General features: G+C 59.9%; 1 protein-coding gene across 1 annotated transcript in view; it reads right to left on the bottom strand.

The window, feature by feature from the left end:
- Positions 1-17,560, bottom strand: part of PNPLA7 (patatin like phospholipase domain containing 7) — a 101,341-nt gene that overhangs the window by 29,423 nt on the left and 54,358 nt on the right. The window contains exons 16-21 of the mRNA XM_003817011.5: positions 14,249-14,326; positions 13,290-13,495; positions 10,744-10,875; positions 9,817-9,940; positions 7,562-7,675; positions 6,003-6,072 (exon numbers count right to left, since the gene is read on the bottom strand). Of these exons, the coding sequence (XP_003817059.3) occupies positions 6,003-6,072; positions 7,562-7,675; positions 9,817-9,940; positions 10,744-10,875; positions 13,290-13,495; positions 14,249-14,326 (724 nt within the window). The remainder of the gene's footprint in view (positions 1-6,002; positions 6,073-7,561; positions 7,676-9,816; positions 9,941-10,743; positions 10,876-13,289; positions 13,496-14,248; positions 14,327-17,560) is intronic.

The raw sequence follows: 17,560 nt of genomic DNA, 5'->3' as shown, positions 1-17,560 counted from the left end.
CAACTGTGCACCCCCTGACCAGCAGACATCCCTCCCAACTGTGCACCCCCTGACCAGCAGACATCCCCCCAACTGCGCTCCCCCGACCAGCAGACATCCCCCCAACTGTGCACCCCCTGACCAGCAGACATCCCCCCAACTGTGCACCCTCTGACCAGCAGACATCCCTCCCAACTGTGTACCCCCTGACCAGCAGACATCCCCCCAACTGCGCTCCCCCGACCAGCAGACATCCCCCCAACTGTGCACCCCCTGACCAGCAGACATCCCCCCAACTGTGCACCCTCTGACCAGCAGACATCCCTCCCAACTGTGCACCCCCTGACCAGCAGACATCCCTCCCAACTGTGCACCCCCTGACCAGCAGACATCCCCCCAACTGCGCTCCCCCGACCAGCAGACATCCCCCCAACTGTGCACCCCCTGACCAGCAGACATCCCCCCAACTGTGCACCCTCTGACCAGCAGACATCCCTCCCAACTGTGTACCCCCTGACCAGCAGACATCCCTCCCAACTGTGCACCCCCTGACCAGCAGACATCCCCCCAACTGCGCTCCCCCGACCAGCAGACATCCCCCCAACTGTGTACCCCCTGACCAGCAGACATCCCTCCCACCTGTACACCCCCTGACCAGCAGACATTCCCCCAACTGTGCACCCCCTGACCAGCAGACATCCCCCCAACTGCGCTCCCCCGACCAGCAGACATCCCCCCAACTGTGTACCCCCTGACCAGCAGACATCCCTCCCACCTGTACACCCCCTGACCAGCAGACATCCCCCCAACTGCGCACCCCCTGACCAGCAGACATCCCAACTGTGCACCCCCTGGCCAGCAGACATCCCCCAACTGTGCACCCCCTGACCAGCAGACATCCCTCCCAACTGTGCACCCCCTGACCAGCAGACATCCCCCCAACTGTGCACCCCCTGACCAGCAGACATCCCCCAACTGTGTACCCCCTGACCAGCAGACATCCCCCAACTGTGCACCCCCTGACCAGCAGACATCCCCCCAACTGTGCACCCCCTGACCAGCAGACATCCCCCCAACTGTGCACCCCCTGACCAGCAGACATCCCTCCCAACTGTGCACCCCCTGACCAGCAGACATCCCTCCCAACTGTGCACCCCCTGACCAGCAGACATCCCCCCAACTGCGCTCCCCCGACCAGCAGACATCCCCCCAACTGTGCACCCCCTGACCAGCAGACATCCCCCCAACTGTGCACCCTCTGACCAGCAGACATCCCTCCCAACTGTGTACCCCCTGACCAGCAGACATCCCCCCAACTGCGCTCCCCCGACCAGCAGACATCCCCCCAACTGTGCACCCCCTGACCAGCAGACATCCCCCCAACTGTGCACCCTCTGACCAGCAGACATCCCTCCCAACTGTGCACCCCCTGACCAGCAGACATCCCTCCCAACTGTGCACCCCCTGACCAGCAGACATCCCCCCAACTGCGCTCCCCCGACCAGCAGACATCCCCCCAACTGTGCACCCCCTGACCAGCAGACATCCCCCCAACTGTGCACCCTCTGACCAGCAGACATCCCTCCCAACTGTGTACCCCCTGACCAGCAGACATCCCTCCCAACTGTGCACCCCCTGACCAGCAGACATCCCCCCAACTGCGCTCCCCCGACCAGCAGACATCCCCCCAACTGTGTACCCCCTGACCAGCAGACATCCCTCCCACCTGTACACCCCCTGACCAGCAGACATTCCCCCAACTGTGCACCCCCTGACCAGCAGACATCCCCCCAACTGCGCTCCCCCGACCAGCAGACATCCCCCCAACTGTGTACCCCCTGACCAGCAGACATCCCTCCCACCTGTACACCCCCTGACCAGCAGACATTCCCCCAACTGTGCACCCCCTGACCAGCAGACATCCCTCCCAACTGTGCACCCCCTGACCAGCAGACATCCCCCCTAACTGTGCACCCCCTGACCAGCAGACATCCCCCCAACTGTGCACCCCCCGACCAGCAGACATCCCCCCCAACTGTGCACCCCTGCAGAGAAAGCAGAGGAGGCCCCACCTCCTGCCAACTAGAGGTAGGAGATCAAGAAAGCCTCGAATCTGCTAATGAAGACCCAGCCTGTGCCAGGGTCAGGTGTGCGGGTCTGAGAGCTGAAGATGGCGCAGAATGCAGCCTTCACACTGGGCCTGGGCAGCACCTAGTAGGCAGACCAGGGTCAGTTCACGTTCAAACCACACTCCACAAACGTTGGCCAGGACATGCCCTGTGAATACAAGCACACTAACAGTGAAAATTGAAGACTTAAATGGGAACCAGAGTCTCATAGCCTAACACTCAAAACATCAGGACACAAAATCCACAGTGACCAGGATGGGTCCACAGTGACCAGGCCACATCCACGGTGACCCAGTACACCAAGAGCAAGGAGGATCTGAACCAGAGCAGTAAAAACAATCCACAGATAAAAACAACCGCATGTCACGGACGGAATTATTTCTCCAGGACAATAAAGCTGTTATCATTACCAGCTAGACCCAGCAATCCTGAACACTCCTGAAACAAAGACAAAGAGAGAACATCCTAGCAAAGAAACAGGAGGCACACAGAAGAACCAAAACACGATGACAGAACATTTTTTTAAAACTCTCTGATAGGCCTCAAAGCAGAATCGAGATGACAAAAAGCCAAAGATCCTGAAGATAGATCAAAAGAAACAATTCCATCTTAACATCAGAGAGAGAAAAAAAAGGTTTAAAAAATGAACAGTGCCCCAGAGACCTTGGGGACAATAACGTGAGGTCTAACACTTGTGCCACTTTATTTCCAGAAGAGGTGGAGGGGCACACGAGTGGAAGAATTGTTTGAAGACATATAGACTGAACACTTCCAAAATGTGTTAAAAGCTATAAACCTACGGGTCCAAGACGAAGAAACCCCAAACAGGACAGATCCAAAGTATTCATGCTCAGACACTTCCAAATCACATTTCTGAAAACTAAAGACAGAGAAAAACACCATTTTGTGTGTGTGTTTTGAGGCAGGGTCTTGCTCTGTTGCCCAGGCTGGACTGCGGCGGTGCGATCGTGGCTCACTGTAACCTCGAACTCCGAGGCCCAAACGATCCTCCCACCTCAACCCTCTGCGTAGCTGGGACGACAGGTGTGTGCTAACATGCCTGGATCATTTTTCAAATTTTATTCATAGAGACAGGGTCTCACTATGTTGCCCAGGCTGGTCTCGAACTCTTGGGCTCAAATAATCCTCCTGTCTCGGCCTCCCAAAGTGCTGGGATGAGGTGTGAGACACTGTGCCTGGTCAAAACATTCTTGAACACAGCTAGAGAGAAATGATGCGTTACCTACTGGAGAACATCTGGATACCTGGATCCTTCATTAGAAGCAACAGAGGCCATGAGGAAGTGGCACAAGATTTTTAAAGTGCTGAAATACTTTGTATTTCTGCCAAACCAGAATTATACATCCAGCAAAAGCATCCTTCAGCATGAGGGTGACATGGAGACATTCTCAGATTCTCAGATGAGGGAAAGCAAGCGGATCTGCAGCCATCAGACCTTCTCTGAAAGAACCGCTAACCACGATTCTTCAACAGCAAGGAGACGAGCCCAGAAGGAAACCTGAGATGCCGCAAATGAAAGAAGAGCAGGAAGACGGTGACCCTGGGTGAACATCACAGACTATTCTTCCTAAGGTTTAAAAATCATGTTTGATGGCTGAAAGCGAAAGTTGTAGCCCTGTGTTTTTGGGGCTACAGTTTGACAAAATTACAGAGGTAATAGTTAAGACAACCACATCATAAAGGGGGAAGGATGAAGTGACTGAACAATGGTGAGCTCTCCACATTCCACTTAAAGTGCTGAGATGCGGCTGTCAGTAGACAAGGATAAGTTAGGTATGGATAATGTCATCGCTAGAGTAACCACTGAAAATATCACATGAAGAGACATCATGGAAACCACAGTTGATAATTATAATGGAATACTCAAAAAAGTTCAAGTAACCTAAGAGTAGACAGAAAAGCTGGGCGCAGAGGCTCACAGCTGTAGTCCCAGCTACTCAGGAGGCTGAGGGGGGAGGATCACTTGAGCCCAGGAGTTAGAGGCTGCAGGGAGCTATGACTGCACGTGTGACTAGCCACTGCACTCCAACCTAGACAAAACAGTGAGACCCCATCTCTAAATAAAAAGAGAAAATACAGTAGTGTTTAACAACAGTGGGGGGTGTGAGAACAGAAAAAAACAATAAAATGGAAGACGTAACAGAATAATTACCCTAAGTATCTACAGTCTAAACACACAAAAGATAAAGATTGTCAGAAGGGATGAAGAACACATGATCCAACCGGACACCTTCTACAAGAAACTCACTTCAAAACTCACGGTGCAGGTAAGTGGAGAGTGAAGAGTCACATTACGTTACGTGTTAGACAGTGTCCCCCAAAATTCACAGTGCAGGTAAGTGGAGAGTGAAGAGTCACATTACGTGTTAGTGTCCCCCCAAATTCATGTCTACCCAGAACCGCAAAATGTGACCTTATTTGGAAACGGTTTTGCAGAGGAACTCAGATGAAGATGGGGTCACCCTAGAGTGGGGCTCACACTTCGCTGCCTCTGTGTGGCCCTCTGTGCATCCATCCACTTCTTGGACAGACATTCAATGCTGTGCACACGTCACTGTGTGAACACAGACGCAGGCTCCTGCTCCCAGCCAGCTCACACGCCAGTGCCAGAGGCAGGTGACAGGTCATGCAATGTGTTGGGGTGACAAGCACAGAGAAGAAAAAGGAAGCGGAAAGGGAGCTGAGAGTGCTGGGCGGATGGGGAGACCAGGGAGGCTGTGCTGAAACGGAGATGCAGGACACGCGGGAGCAGCCAGGCTCTTCTGAGGGCTCCAGGCAGAGAGCAGCAGGCACAGAGGCAGGAGGCAGGAGAGAGGAGCTCCCAGAATGGCAAGGGGATCTGGGGTCAAATGCTGTCCAGCAGAGATAAAGGGTCAGAGTCCTTGAGTATGTGGGACCTGGTGAGAGAGGACAGCCTGAGAGCTAACAGTGGCTCCAGAAAAAAGTACACCTCAGAACTACGAAAGAATGAATATGCTGGAGCAGGAAAAACTAAATTCCCCACACTCTAGAATGGTCTCATTATCTTTCCATGCTGAGCACAGGAGAGAGAGCACTCTCCGCTCCACCAATATCGTTTCCGGAGGTTTCACCCTGTTTCCTTTTTCCAATCAGCTGACAAAAATAGGAGGGAGATATATCACATTTCATCTTTTCACATATAGCAGAGCTTTCCTCCAGTGCTGCCCACATTGAGACACAGTTTGAAAAAATTACTGGGCTCGGGTGGGCGGGGCTCTGAGGTAGGTGGGGCCATGGATGGGCGGGGCTCCAGGGGAGGGTGGGACCATGGGTGGGCGGGGCTCCAGCACAGGGGAGGGCCATGGGCGGGTGGGTGGGGCTCCAGCACAGGGCGGGGCTGTAGGCTGGGTGGGTGGGGCCCCAGGATAGGGCAGGGCCCATGAGCTGGGTGGGTGGGGCTGCACGACAGGGCGGGGCCATGGTCTGGGTGGGTGAGGCTCCAGGATGGGGTGGGGCCATGGGCTGGGTAGGCGGGGCTCCAGAACAGAGCAGGGCTATGGGCTGGGTAGGCGGGGCTTCATGACAGGGCAGGGCCATGGGCTGGGTGGGCAGGGCCATGGGCTGGGTGGGCTAGGGCTCTGGGACTAGGTGGGGCCATGGGCTGGGTGGGCAGGGCTTCATGACAGGGAAGGGCCATGGACGGGGTGGGCAGGGCTCCAGGACAGGGCGGGGCCATGGGCTGGGAGGGCGGGGCCATGGGCTGGGAGGGCGGGGCCATGGGCTGGGAGGGGAGGCCATGGGCTGGGAGGGCGGGGCCATGGGCTGGGAGGGCGGGGCCATGGGCTGGGAGGGCGGGGCTCCAGGACTGGGTGAGGGCTCCCAGGAGGCTCTGGGTTGGGAGAGGTGACCCACCTGTCACAGGTCCCTGCTGGAGGCTGCCCAGGATCTTCTCACCCAAGAGATGAATCAGCCGAGTCACCACCTGCGGGCAGACACAGGAGCCAAGAGCCACACGTTTTAAACCAAGAAACGCTGGGAACCAAAGACAGTGATGCTCAACAACAGCGAGACTCAGCCAATGGCGCTGGATCTGCTTTTCAAAACCTCCATGAACTGAGTTGCACGTGACTCACAAGCCACGTGCTGGGCCATGGCTGTCCAGGCCTTGCAGCCTTCTTGATGCCCAGGTAAGCCATACGGCTGCCTTTCTGGTTGCCAGGCCAGCAGGTACAAGGGGTATGTCCTCTGTGACCATGAGCCCAGGCCAGCCTCTCGCTCTCACTTCAGGGCAGGCAGACAACTCCAGGGCAAGCCACCCACGACCCTGAAGGCAGGACAAGGGCAGGCTGGCAGGCTTCTCTGGAACTGAGGGCTCATTGTGGCTGTTGCTTCTGGGTGCCAAGCCTGCTTCAGGGCACGGTTGGGGACATTTGTCCTGACTGGACCAAACGGTCCCCACACCAGGGGTTGCTGGTTTGCAGGGACCCTGCCCAGGGGCTGACTGTACAGCAAAGCTGGCCCCACAACAGTGGACCCACTGGCTTCACCCACACTGTCCCCCAGAAGCTGCTGGTCGGATGGAGCCCTGCAGCGGCCTCTAAAGGGTGGGCCAGGGCTCCTGCTCCGAGGCGCTCATGACAACGAGGCCCACCCTGCAGGCCAGGACAAAGATGGAGGAGTGGCCTGGCTCCCTGCTGTTCCCAGCAACTGTGGCTGCCACCCTGGAGCCTGCTGGCCCTGTGAGCTGCACTCACATGCTCCGCCAGGCTCTCCTGGTCCATAAGTGGGCAAGTACAGCAAGCGCCAGGACCTAGGATCTGCGGGCAGGAGAACCAGGATCCAGGAGCTGCGGGCAGGAGAACCAGGGCCCAAGAGCTTTGAGTGGGAGAAGCGCTACCTGAGGGGAGGCGGTGGAGGGAGGGCAGTGGTGGCCTCTCAGGGTAAGCCCCAGGGGTGGTGAGAGGCACTGGCCATAAAAGGCCCTGCAACATGCTGGGGGCCACACCTGCACCCCCTTTCCATTTTTTCTAGAATGAAAAACTTCTTGGGATCCGTGTGCTGGCTGATGAACAACTGCAGACCTGCCCTTCAGGCCCCTCCGCCAGTCCTCGCTCCACACTCTCACCTGCGCCCTGCCCTCACCTGCTCCATGACCTCATCCACTCTGCGCCTTCACCTGCTCTGCGCCCTCACCAGCTCCGCACCCTCACCTGCGCCCTGCCCTCACCTGCTCCGTGACCTCATCCACTCTGCGCCCTGCCCTCACCTGCTCCGTGACCTCATCCACTCCGCGCCCTGCCCTCACCTGCTCCGTGACCTCATCCACTCCGCGCCTTCACCTGCTCTGTGCCCTCACCTGCTCCATGCCCTCACCTGCTCTGTGCCCTCACCCACTCCGCCCTCACCTGTTCCATGCCCTCATTCGCTCCACACCCTCATCCGCTCCGCATCCTCACCCGCGCCATGCTCACCTGTGGGTACCTGCGCTTGATGGAGGTGAGGGCTCCTGCCGGCAGCTTGGCCAATTCTGAGTCCCGAACGGCATGCACCGTGGTTGCCCGGGCCTGGTGGGTCAGTGTCTCCACCTGAGGAGAGGAGCCGGCTGCTGGGGCCGCGGGCTTGGGAGGGCCGAGCCAGCTGGGCCTGTCCCTGACAGCCTCCGGTGCCTGCCAGAGCCACACATGACACCCCATCCACACCGCAAGGCGGAGGCAGTCAGTGAGTGCTGGCGGGTGATGTGCTGTCAGAACCACTGGAACATGCCAGAAGCCAAAGGTGCCCCCTAGCAACCCAGGCAAATCGCAGACACAGGCATCGGACACCACAGGCTGGAACAAGGGCAGCCTCAGCTCTCCCGAAGAAATAAATGCCTTTGGAGAACACCTCTTTTTTTTTTTTTTGGAGACGGAGTCTCGCTGTGTCGCCCCGGCTGGAGTGCAGTGGCGCGATCTCGGCTCACTGCAAGCTCCACCTCCTGGGTTCACGCCATTCTTCTGCCTCAGCCTCCCGAGTAGCTGTGACCACAGATGCCCACCACCACGCCCGGCTAGTTTTTTTGTATTTTTAGTAGAGACGGGGTTTCACCATGTTAGCCAGGATGGTCTCAATCTCCTGACCTTGTGGTCCGCCGCCTCGGCCTCCCAAAGTGCTGGGATTACAGGCGTGAGCTGCCGCGCCCAGCCTGGAGAACACCTCTTTTTAAGATGTGTCCCTCAGCCTGCGGGAGCCCTGCCCTCTGGCACTGAGGCCTCCCTGCCGGCATCCGGCCTGGTGTGTGAGCCTTCATCCGGTGGATGGAGCTGGAACCGCCAGGCTGCACATAAAGCCAAGCAGAGGCCCAGGGCCTGCTGAGCCATCGGAGCGCGGGACTCTGATGGGAAGACCTTCGGCCCTGGCAGAGCTGAGGCGAGGCGGTGCTGGAGCACACTGACACAGAGTTCCCATCAGCCCCGGGCAAAACACAGAGCAACACGGCACCTCCGACCTCAGAGGCTGCCTGAAGGCCACGCTGTCCCCAGGGGAGGGCACCTAGGCCTCCCTACACACTGGTTTTTCAGATGGAGTTTAGTTTTTTTTTTTTTTTTTTTGAGATAGAGTTTAGCTCTTCCTGCACAGGCTGGAGTGCTGCCTCCCAGGTTCAAGCGATTCTCCTGCCTCAGCCTCCCGAGTAGCTGGGATTACAGGCACCCGCCACCACACCCAGCTAATTTTGTATTTTTAGTAGAGACGGGGTTTCTTCATGTTGGTCAGGCTGGTCTCGAACTCCCAACCTCAGGTGGTCCACCCACCTTGGCCTCCCAAAGTGCTGGGATTACAGGCATGAGCCACCACACCTGGCCACACTGGTTTAAAACTTAACACAGTCTGGGAGCGGTGGCTCACGTCTGTAATCCTAATACTTTCAGAGGCTGAAGTGAGTGAATCACCTGCGGTCGGGAGTTCGAGACCAGCCTGACCAACATGGAGAAATCCCATCTCTACTAAAAATACAAAATTAGCCGGGCGTGGTGGCGCACACCTTTAATCCCAGCTACTCTGGAGGCTGAGGCAGGAGAATCTCTTGAACTCAGGAGGCAGAGGTTGCAGTGAGTTGAGATCGTGCCATTGCACTCCAGCCTGGGCAACAAGAGTGAAATTCCGTCTCAAAAAACAAAACAAAACAAAACAAAACAAAACAAAAACACAAATCGGCAGAAGCCCCAGGCCGTGGCACCTTGGAGCTGGGCAGCCCCCCACTCGCTCAGGATGCAGGGGCCTGCTGTGAGACCCAGACCAGCTGTAGTTGCTCCTGTGGAACCCCAGACCAAAGGCAGCTCCTGCTGCTACCAGCCCTCAAGAGACACCCAAGGCATCTGGGCCAGTGCGCCCAGATGCCAGGATAGGTGCCTGGGAGCCCTCCACAGAGGCACAGCCTGGGGATCACAGCAAAGCAGCCGCGGGGAGTCCCCCCAATGGAGGCAGAGCCTGGTGCTCACAGCAAAGCGGCCACGGGGAGTCCCCCCAATGGAGGCAGAGCCTGGGACTCACAGCAAAGCAGCCGCGGGGAGCCCCCCACAGAGGCAGAGCCCGGGGCTCACAGCAAAGCGGCCGCGGGGCATCACTACTACCATCCACTCCCGGGGCTTTTGCTCCCGAGTAACTGGCCAGGCCACACCCAGGCCAGAACCCAGGATGCTCTGGGAGAGATGCAGAGGTGGGGCAGGCAGGAGCAGGGCCCAGCACCTACCACGCCGACGAGGTCTCCTCGGCCGTACTCCCCGGCCAGGCGCTTCTTCCCGTCATCCTTCCGGATCACAGAGCGCAGCCGGCCGCTGAGCATGATGTACGTGCAGTCGGACTTGTCCCCCTGCCTGCGGGAGACACAGAGGCCCTGCAGCCCTGCGCCCCCAGCCTCAGCCTCCACACCCAGCTTCCCAATGCCAGACAGACTCAGGATGGAGAAAAAGAAAACGCAGGCTTCTCACTATCTTATTTTTGTTTTGGAAAACATATTTTTTATTTTAAAATATTTATGTTAACAGGCCTGGGTTGTTTTAAATGAATATTCTAAAATTGTCTTGGTTTTAATTATTATTATTATTTTTTGAGACGGAGTCTCGCTCTGTCGCCCAGGCTGAAGTGCAGTGGCACGACCTCGGCTCACTGCAACCTCCACCTCCCAGGTTCATGCGATTCTCCTGCCTCAGCCTCCCAGGTAGCTGGGATTATAGGCGCACACCACCACGCCCAGCTAATTTTTGTATTTTTAACAGAGACAGGGTTTCACCCATGTTGGCAAGGCTGGTCTCGAACTCCTGACCTTGTGATCTACCCACCTTGGCCTCCCAAAGTGCGGGGATGACACGCGTGAGCCACCGCGCCCAGCTAATGGGGCCCTTTTAAAGGGACGGTGTGGACTTGAATATAATGACACGGAGAGATGCTCATGGAACATGGACTGTGTCCAAGCGTGTGTGGGTGTCATGAAATCCAGGAGGCCACGAAGCGTGTTTCTGAGCTAAGCTGGGGTGGGGCTGGGGAAATCCAGCCTTCCGTGTGTGGTTTCCACGGTAACTTCCGTGTGTGGTTTCCACGGTAACCGCGCTCTGCCCATCCCCAGCTCCTGCATGCCAGGGCAGCATGGATGCGGAGTGTGTGGCACCCACGGCCTCACCTGTATATTGCTCGCCCGGCCTCCACCTCCACCCAGTCCAGGGCAAAGTCGATTTGCCGCACGAAGGACGACATCCTCTTCACCACAGTGTGCGCCACACCCAGGACGACGGTCGGCTGCTTCCGCATGATTCTGCCGGGCAGCCCAGAGTCAATCCTGCCCCATCCCTCCAACCCTACCCTTCGCCCAGGGCCGCAGTGCTCGGGAATGGATGGGACCCACAACCCCCGCCTCACCCTGAAAGTAGAGAGACCACTGGCGGGGGCTGGGACCGGGCACGCACCAGTCAGCTGCCTGCCCCACGGCACAGCACTGCCCACCACGTGCCCAGTGGCCAGCAGCTGTTGGGGAGCCCAGAGAGCCCCCTCCTGGCAGGCCTGCGAGTGCCCCTGGGGCACGGGCCCTGTGTCAGGCTGCGGTCCTGGCAGGGGACTGCACATGCCGTCAGGAGCTGCATAATGCACACTTGGGCCGTGGGTGTGGCTGGCAGTGAGTGCCGTGAAGGGCACCAGCAGGCAAAGGCAGAGGCTGAGAGACCCATGGGGCCTGGATAGCACAGGGTCTCTCCTGGGTGGGTGGAGGGTGGCTGGGGCCTCTGACCCGGGGAACACTGTTCTCTCCCCGGTGGTCGTGTGTGGACAGACTGTGGAGGGTGAGGGCTGCAGCAGGGACGTGCCCAGGGGCTCTGGGCGGTGGCGAGGTGGGACGTGGGGCAACCTGCACCAGGTGTGAGAGTGATGCCGGGCGACTCCAGGCCCAGCCTGAGCCACAGGCAGGTGGAGCTGCCATTTCCTCAGAAGGCAAAAGCAGGAGGAAGAGCAAACGTGGAATCAGGATCTGCTTTGCACAGGAGGTGGGGGAAGCTGGGGAGATGGCAAGACAGTGGCTGGGTGAGGGCGTGAAGGGCGTGAGCGTGGCACTTAGAGCCCTGGGGGTGGAGGAGGAGCCCTGGGATGCTGGCTGGGGTGATGGCTGCAAGGCACACCATGCACGGACACACAGGCAGACACACAGACACACACAGACACACGGAGACAGAGACACACGCAGACGCACGGACACACGGAGACACACGGACACACGCAGACATACGGAGACACACACAGACACATGCAGACACAGGCAGACAGAGACACACACAGACACACAGACACACACAGACACAAGGAGACACACATGGACACATGCAGACACAGAGACAGACACACGGACACATGCAGACACATGGAGACACACACGGACACACGCAGACACACGGACACACAGCACGGGGGGACTGAGCTGCATTAAGGCTAAGGGCCCTGAGCTCTGCCCTGGGTGGTTCCTGTCCCTGCTCTTCGCCATCCATCCTGATCTCCCTGGCACTGATGTGGAGCAGCTGGGGATGCTCAGGAGGGAGATGGGTGCAGCTCTACCCAGGGTCCCCTGCTGGTGGAGGGACCGGGACTTGGAGCCTCAGTCTCCCCATCAGCACACTGCGGTGTCAGGGCACCCGGCATCGGGACCCGGCTGGAGCCACTCAGGCCAGGCCTGGAAGACAGAGGCCATGCAGAAAGCCCTTCCCAACTGGGCCAGGGCCCCGCTGCCCCCACCCCTGCCCCTTGCCCAGCTCGGGGTCCCCAGGCTGAAGCAGCAACGGCGCGGTGCCATTTGCTGGATTACAGGCGTGAGCCGCTGCACCCAGCCGACCTGTTTTCTTCAGCTGCTGTGCTTCCACTGACCTTCAGGCTTCTGACCTCTCCTCCTGCCCAACCACTCAGGCAGAAGAGCTCTGAGACCACAGCAGACATCTGGCCTATGGGGGTGCGGAGGACTTCCAGAAAACACACACAGAACGGCTCAAGCCGCCAGAGGCGAGAGCTGGGATTAAACTGAACCCCAGGCTCCAGGAGATTCTGGACCTGACAGAGCAGAATGCCCAGCGCCGTGGATGCGAAGACGTGGCGGCTCTGCCAGGCAGCCACAGGCAGGCCGAGGGCAGCTCTGGGCCTGGAGGGGCCGAATCTGAGACTCACGGGCTGGGGTCAAGTGGACAGACGTCTTCCAGCCCAGAGCCTGGAAGGCGACACGGGCACATTCTGCCCCAAGAAGGGACACACGTCAGTGGGGCTCCTCCCCTGAGCCAGAGCCGCGTCCTCACCCACTGCCTTGCCCTTCCACCTCCGTATCACCGGCTCCCGACACATCAGCCCAGGCTGCAGAGGTGGGACGGCTCACGGCCCCTGAAGCCCGGCCCTGCCCCAACGTGGGCCTTGCTGAGCCAAGCTGCGGAGCCCCAGAACTGACCAGTGATAAATGGACACGGCTGGGACCAGACCACAGAGATGGCCGTGCAAAGCTGATCGCTGCGGGCAGGTGGGGTCGGCTGACTGAGCGCTGGAGCAGGGGGCACAGACCTGGGCCCACACAGGTGCCGGGGACAAAGAGGGGAGCCCGAGCAGCAGGGAAGAGGGTGAGAGCACCAGGAAGAGGCCGGCCACACGGGGAGGGGTCTCGGGGCAGGCGGGGCTGGGGCCCGCCCTGAGGTCCTGGCCCGTGGGACTCACTCATAGAAGTGGGCCTTGGAGATGGACAGGAAGCTGCAGTCCCTGTTGGCCTTGACGGTGAAGATGAGAGGCTCCCCGGTGAGCACGGCCAGCTGGCCCACCATCTCCCCGGGGCGTGTGAGGAACAAGCAGGTGTCTTCCTGGCTGCCGATCTTCCGCTGGTACACGTGCAGCAGCCCCGAGACCACGAACAGGATGCTGGCGTCCTGACACACGAGAGGGCTCAGGAGGCGCCGCGAGTGGCCGGGGGCAGGACGGGGGCAGCTCTGGGCCCAGAGCGGACGATGCCACCAGGCTCGGCCGGGAGACCATCCGCCGACCTGATCAGCTCTGGGCATGGACTTCACTGGAAACGTTTCGGCAGCGTCTACGGTTTCATGATTTCACGAGCAGTCGTGGAAAATCTGGGTTCTCGAGGGCTCCGTGCAGCGAGCCGGGCCTCGGACCTGCACGCCTTCTCTCCCGGCACCCGCATACTGACTGTCCCCAGCAAATATGCGTCAGCCCAGCATTCCTGTGCACGGGGGGTCCCATGCCACCTCGCCTGGGGCCTGGCCTCTGAGGGGTGGGCTCCTGGCCCCTCCCACACTGAGCCCCCTGCACACACCACGCGTTTTGGTCCCACATCTGCAGATGTACCCATGAAACCACTCCAAGGCCACTTCCACTGATCTGTATCCACCGTGACCTCTTATGACCTCTTCCCAATCTGCTTGCCTGGCCCACTCTCGGGTGCGAGCGGAAGGGCCAGTGCAGCAGGGGCCAAAGATGGACACAGCTCTCAGGGCTCAGGGCTGCCTGAGGGGAGGGGCTCTGCCATGGTGCCCAGAGGGGCAGTGGCCCAGTGCTGGGAGGTCCCCAGTCACTGGTGTCCAGTCCAAGCCCTCCTCTGGTGCTCCACTTGGCACTGGGCTATGGCATTGGGTGGTCCCAGTGCCCCCCCCCAGACCCCCGCTCACCTGATCTCCCTGCCTTGACACCACCGTGCCTGCAGGAACGTGCAGAAGCGCCACCCGACCATCCAATAGAGATGAGTCCTAAAAACAGAGCAGACTTCAGGGAACACGGGCGGGAAGCATAAATGAAGGTCCAGAGAACAGAGGCTGCACTGGGCTGTTCAGGGGCAACGAGCGGTGAGGCCAGAGGCCGGGCAAGGCCCTCCTCCGAGGCTGTCCTCCAACAAGGGCCTGATGGACACTGGGCACCCTGCAGAGCCACCGATGCCAAACCAGGGCATCAGCACAGAGACAGACACCAAACAGTGGAGCAAGGGAGAAAATGCAGAAACAGACACTCATATTTTTGTGAATTTACATAAAAGAGAGAGGATGTCATTTTAGGGAGAAAGGGTGATTTCTTTATAAGTGGTGCTGGCATAGCCAGCAGTGGGATGCCTTCTCCACACCACCTACAGAATGATGCCCTCCAGGGCACGAGGACTCTGGAATCTGGGAGCTCCCAGAGGTGACCTGGGAGTGCCCAACACACTCGAACCCAGAAGGCAGAGGTTGCAGTGGACCCGGAGCCTGTGGAGAGGCCCTGGGGCAAACCAAGGGTGAGGGAGCGTCTGCGGGCACCACACCCACGAAGGTTTGAAACATCAGGTGTGTAAACCCCCAGTCCACAGTGATGATGAAATAAAAATAAGAGGCCCCACCCAGCACCTTTGGAAAATGATTGAAAAACAAACCATTAAACTTCCCAAACCCTGACGGTGAAGGAGGTGAAGGCAGTTCCCCCCCAAAAGAGAAATGACATCACATGTTGCCACAAGTTTGTCAAACAGGAGGGAGAAAGAGGTGGAGGAGGATGAGAAGAATCTGAGCAGCCACGTATCCAGCTCTCAGGCAGAGGACAGCCGCTGACGGAGAGGCCGCACCGCCCCAGGGCGCGTTGTCAGCCCGAGGAGCCGTGGGAGGCTCTTCAGGAGAAGAAAGCGGCCTCCCTGAGGAAAGCAGCTGCACTAAGAAAGTCAGAGCCTTCGGGAGATGAGGGGGACGTGGGAGATGAGGGGGACGAGGGGGACAAGGGGGACGCGGGGGACGAGGGGGACGAGGGGGACGCGGGGGACGAGGGGGACGAGGGGGACGAGGGGGACGAGGGGGAGGAGGGGGACGAGGGGGACGAGGGGGACGAGGGGGACGAGGGGGAGGAGGGGGACGAGGGGGACGAGGGGGACGAGGGGGAGGAGGGGGACGAGGGGGACGAGGGGGACGAGGGGGAGGAGGGGGACGAGGGGGACGAGGGGGACGAGGGGGACGAGGGGGACGAGGGGGACGCGGGGGAGGAGGGGGACGAGGGGGACGCGGGGGAGGAGGGGGAGGAGGGGGACGAGGGGGAGGAGGGGGAGGAGGGGGAGGAGGGGGACGAGGGGGACGAGGGGGACGCGGGGGACGAGGGGGACGAGGGGACGAGGGGGACGAGGGGGACGCGGGGGAGGAGGGGGACGAGGGGGACGAGGGGGAGGAGGGGGAGGAGGGGGACGAGGGGGAGGAGGGGGACGAGGGGGACGAGGGGGACGCGGGGGAGGAGGGGGACGAGGGGGACGCGGGGGAGGAGGGGGACGAGGGGGAGGAGGGGGAGGAGGGGGAGGAGGGGGACGAGGGGGAGGAGGGGGAGGAGGGGGAGGAGGGGGACGAGGGGGACGCGGGGGAGGAGGGGGACGAGGGGGAGGAGGGGGAGGAGGGGGAGGAGGGGGACGAGGGGGAGGAGGGGGACGAGGGGGAGGAGGGGGACGAGGGGGACGAGGGGGACGCGGGGGAGGAGGGGGACGAGGGGGACGCGGGGGAGGAGGGGGAGGAGGGGGAGGAGGGGGACGAGGGGGACGAGGGGGACGAGGGGGACGAGGGGGACGAGGGGGACGCGGGGGAGGAGGGGGACGAGGGGGAGGAGGGGGACGAGGGGGACGAGGGGGACGAGGGGGACGAGGGGGACGCGGGGGAGGAGGGGGAGGAGGGGGACGAGGGGGAGGAGGGGGAGGAGGGGGAGGAGGGGGACGAGGGGGAGGAGGGGGACGAGGGGGACGAGGGGGACGAGGGGGACGAGGGGGACGAGGGGGAGGAGGGGGAGGAGGGGGACGAGGGGGACGAGGGGGACGCGGGGGACGAGGGGGACGAGGGGACGAGGGGGACGAGGGGGACGCGGGGGACGAGGGGGACGAGGGGGACGAGGGGGACGAGGGGGAGGAGGGGGACGCGGGGGAGGAGGGGGACGAGGGGGAGGAGGGGGACGAGGGGGACGAGGGGGACGAGGGGGAGGAGGGGGAGGAGGGGGACGAGGGGGACGAGGGGGACGAGGGGGACGAGGGGGAGGAGGGGGACGAGGGGGACACAGGGGACGAGGGGACGAGGGGGACGCGGGGACGAGGGGGACACGGGGAATGTGAGGGACGTGGGAGCCGGCCACGGTGACACGGACGAGGCCGCTGGACAGGGGGGCACTGACCGCACGGCTGAAGTCATTTGGCCGTTTTAAGGATTGCTGTTAAGTATTCAGAAATGATAAGAGTATTGTGGTTAGAGATGAATCCTGAAATATCCACCAGTGACGTGCTATGATAATGGGATTTGCTTCAAGGGGGGGCACCCGGACGGTACGGAAGGGGTGCAGAGAAAACAAGGTGGGCTGTGGTGTGATCGTTACTGTGAGGGATGCTAGGTACTCACCTTCACATATTATTCCATCTATTCTATATAGTTTTGAATTTTCCCATAATTAAAAAGTTGTTTAAAGAGAGAGAAGACTGGCTGGGTACAGTGGCTCATGCCTGTAATCCCAGAATTTTTGGAGGCCGAGGCAGGTAGATCACTAGAGGTTAGGAGTTCAAGACCAGCCTGGGAAACATGGCAAGACCCCGTCTGTACTAAAAATACAAAACTCAGCTAGGTGTGGTAGTGAGCCTGTGGTTCCAACTACTCAGGAGGCTGAGGTGGGGGGATCACTTGAGCCCAGGAAGTGGAGGTTGCAGTGAACTGAGATGGCACCACTGCACTCCAGGCTGGATGACAAAGTGAGACACTGTTTCCAAAAAAGAAGAAGGAAGGAGGAGGGAGAAGGAGAAGAAAGAAAGAAGGAGAAGGAGGAGGGGGAAGGAGAAGGAGGAGGGAGAAGGAGGAGGGAGAAGGAGAAGGAGGAGGGAGAAGGAGAAGGAGGAGGAGGAGGGAGAAGGAGAAGGAGAAGGAGGAGGGAGAAGAAGGAGGAAGGAGAAGGAGGAGGGAGAAGGAGGAAGGAGAAGGAGGAGGGAGAAGGAGAAGGGGAAGGAAGAAGAAGGA

Source organism: Pan paniscus, chromosome 11 (genome assembly GCF_029289425.2).
Source record: "Pan paniscus chromosome 11, NHGRI_mPanPan1-v2.0_pri, whole genome shotgun sequence".
Classification (NCBI taxonomy): domain Eukaryota; kingdom Metazoa; phylum Chordata; class Mammalia; order Primates; family Hominidae; genus Pan; species Pan paniscus.
Note: the sequence above shows the minus strand (reverse complement) of the source record. Positions and strands in the feature narration are given on the sequence as shown.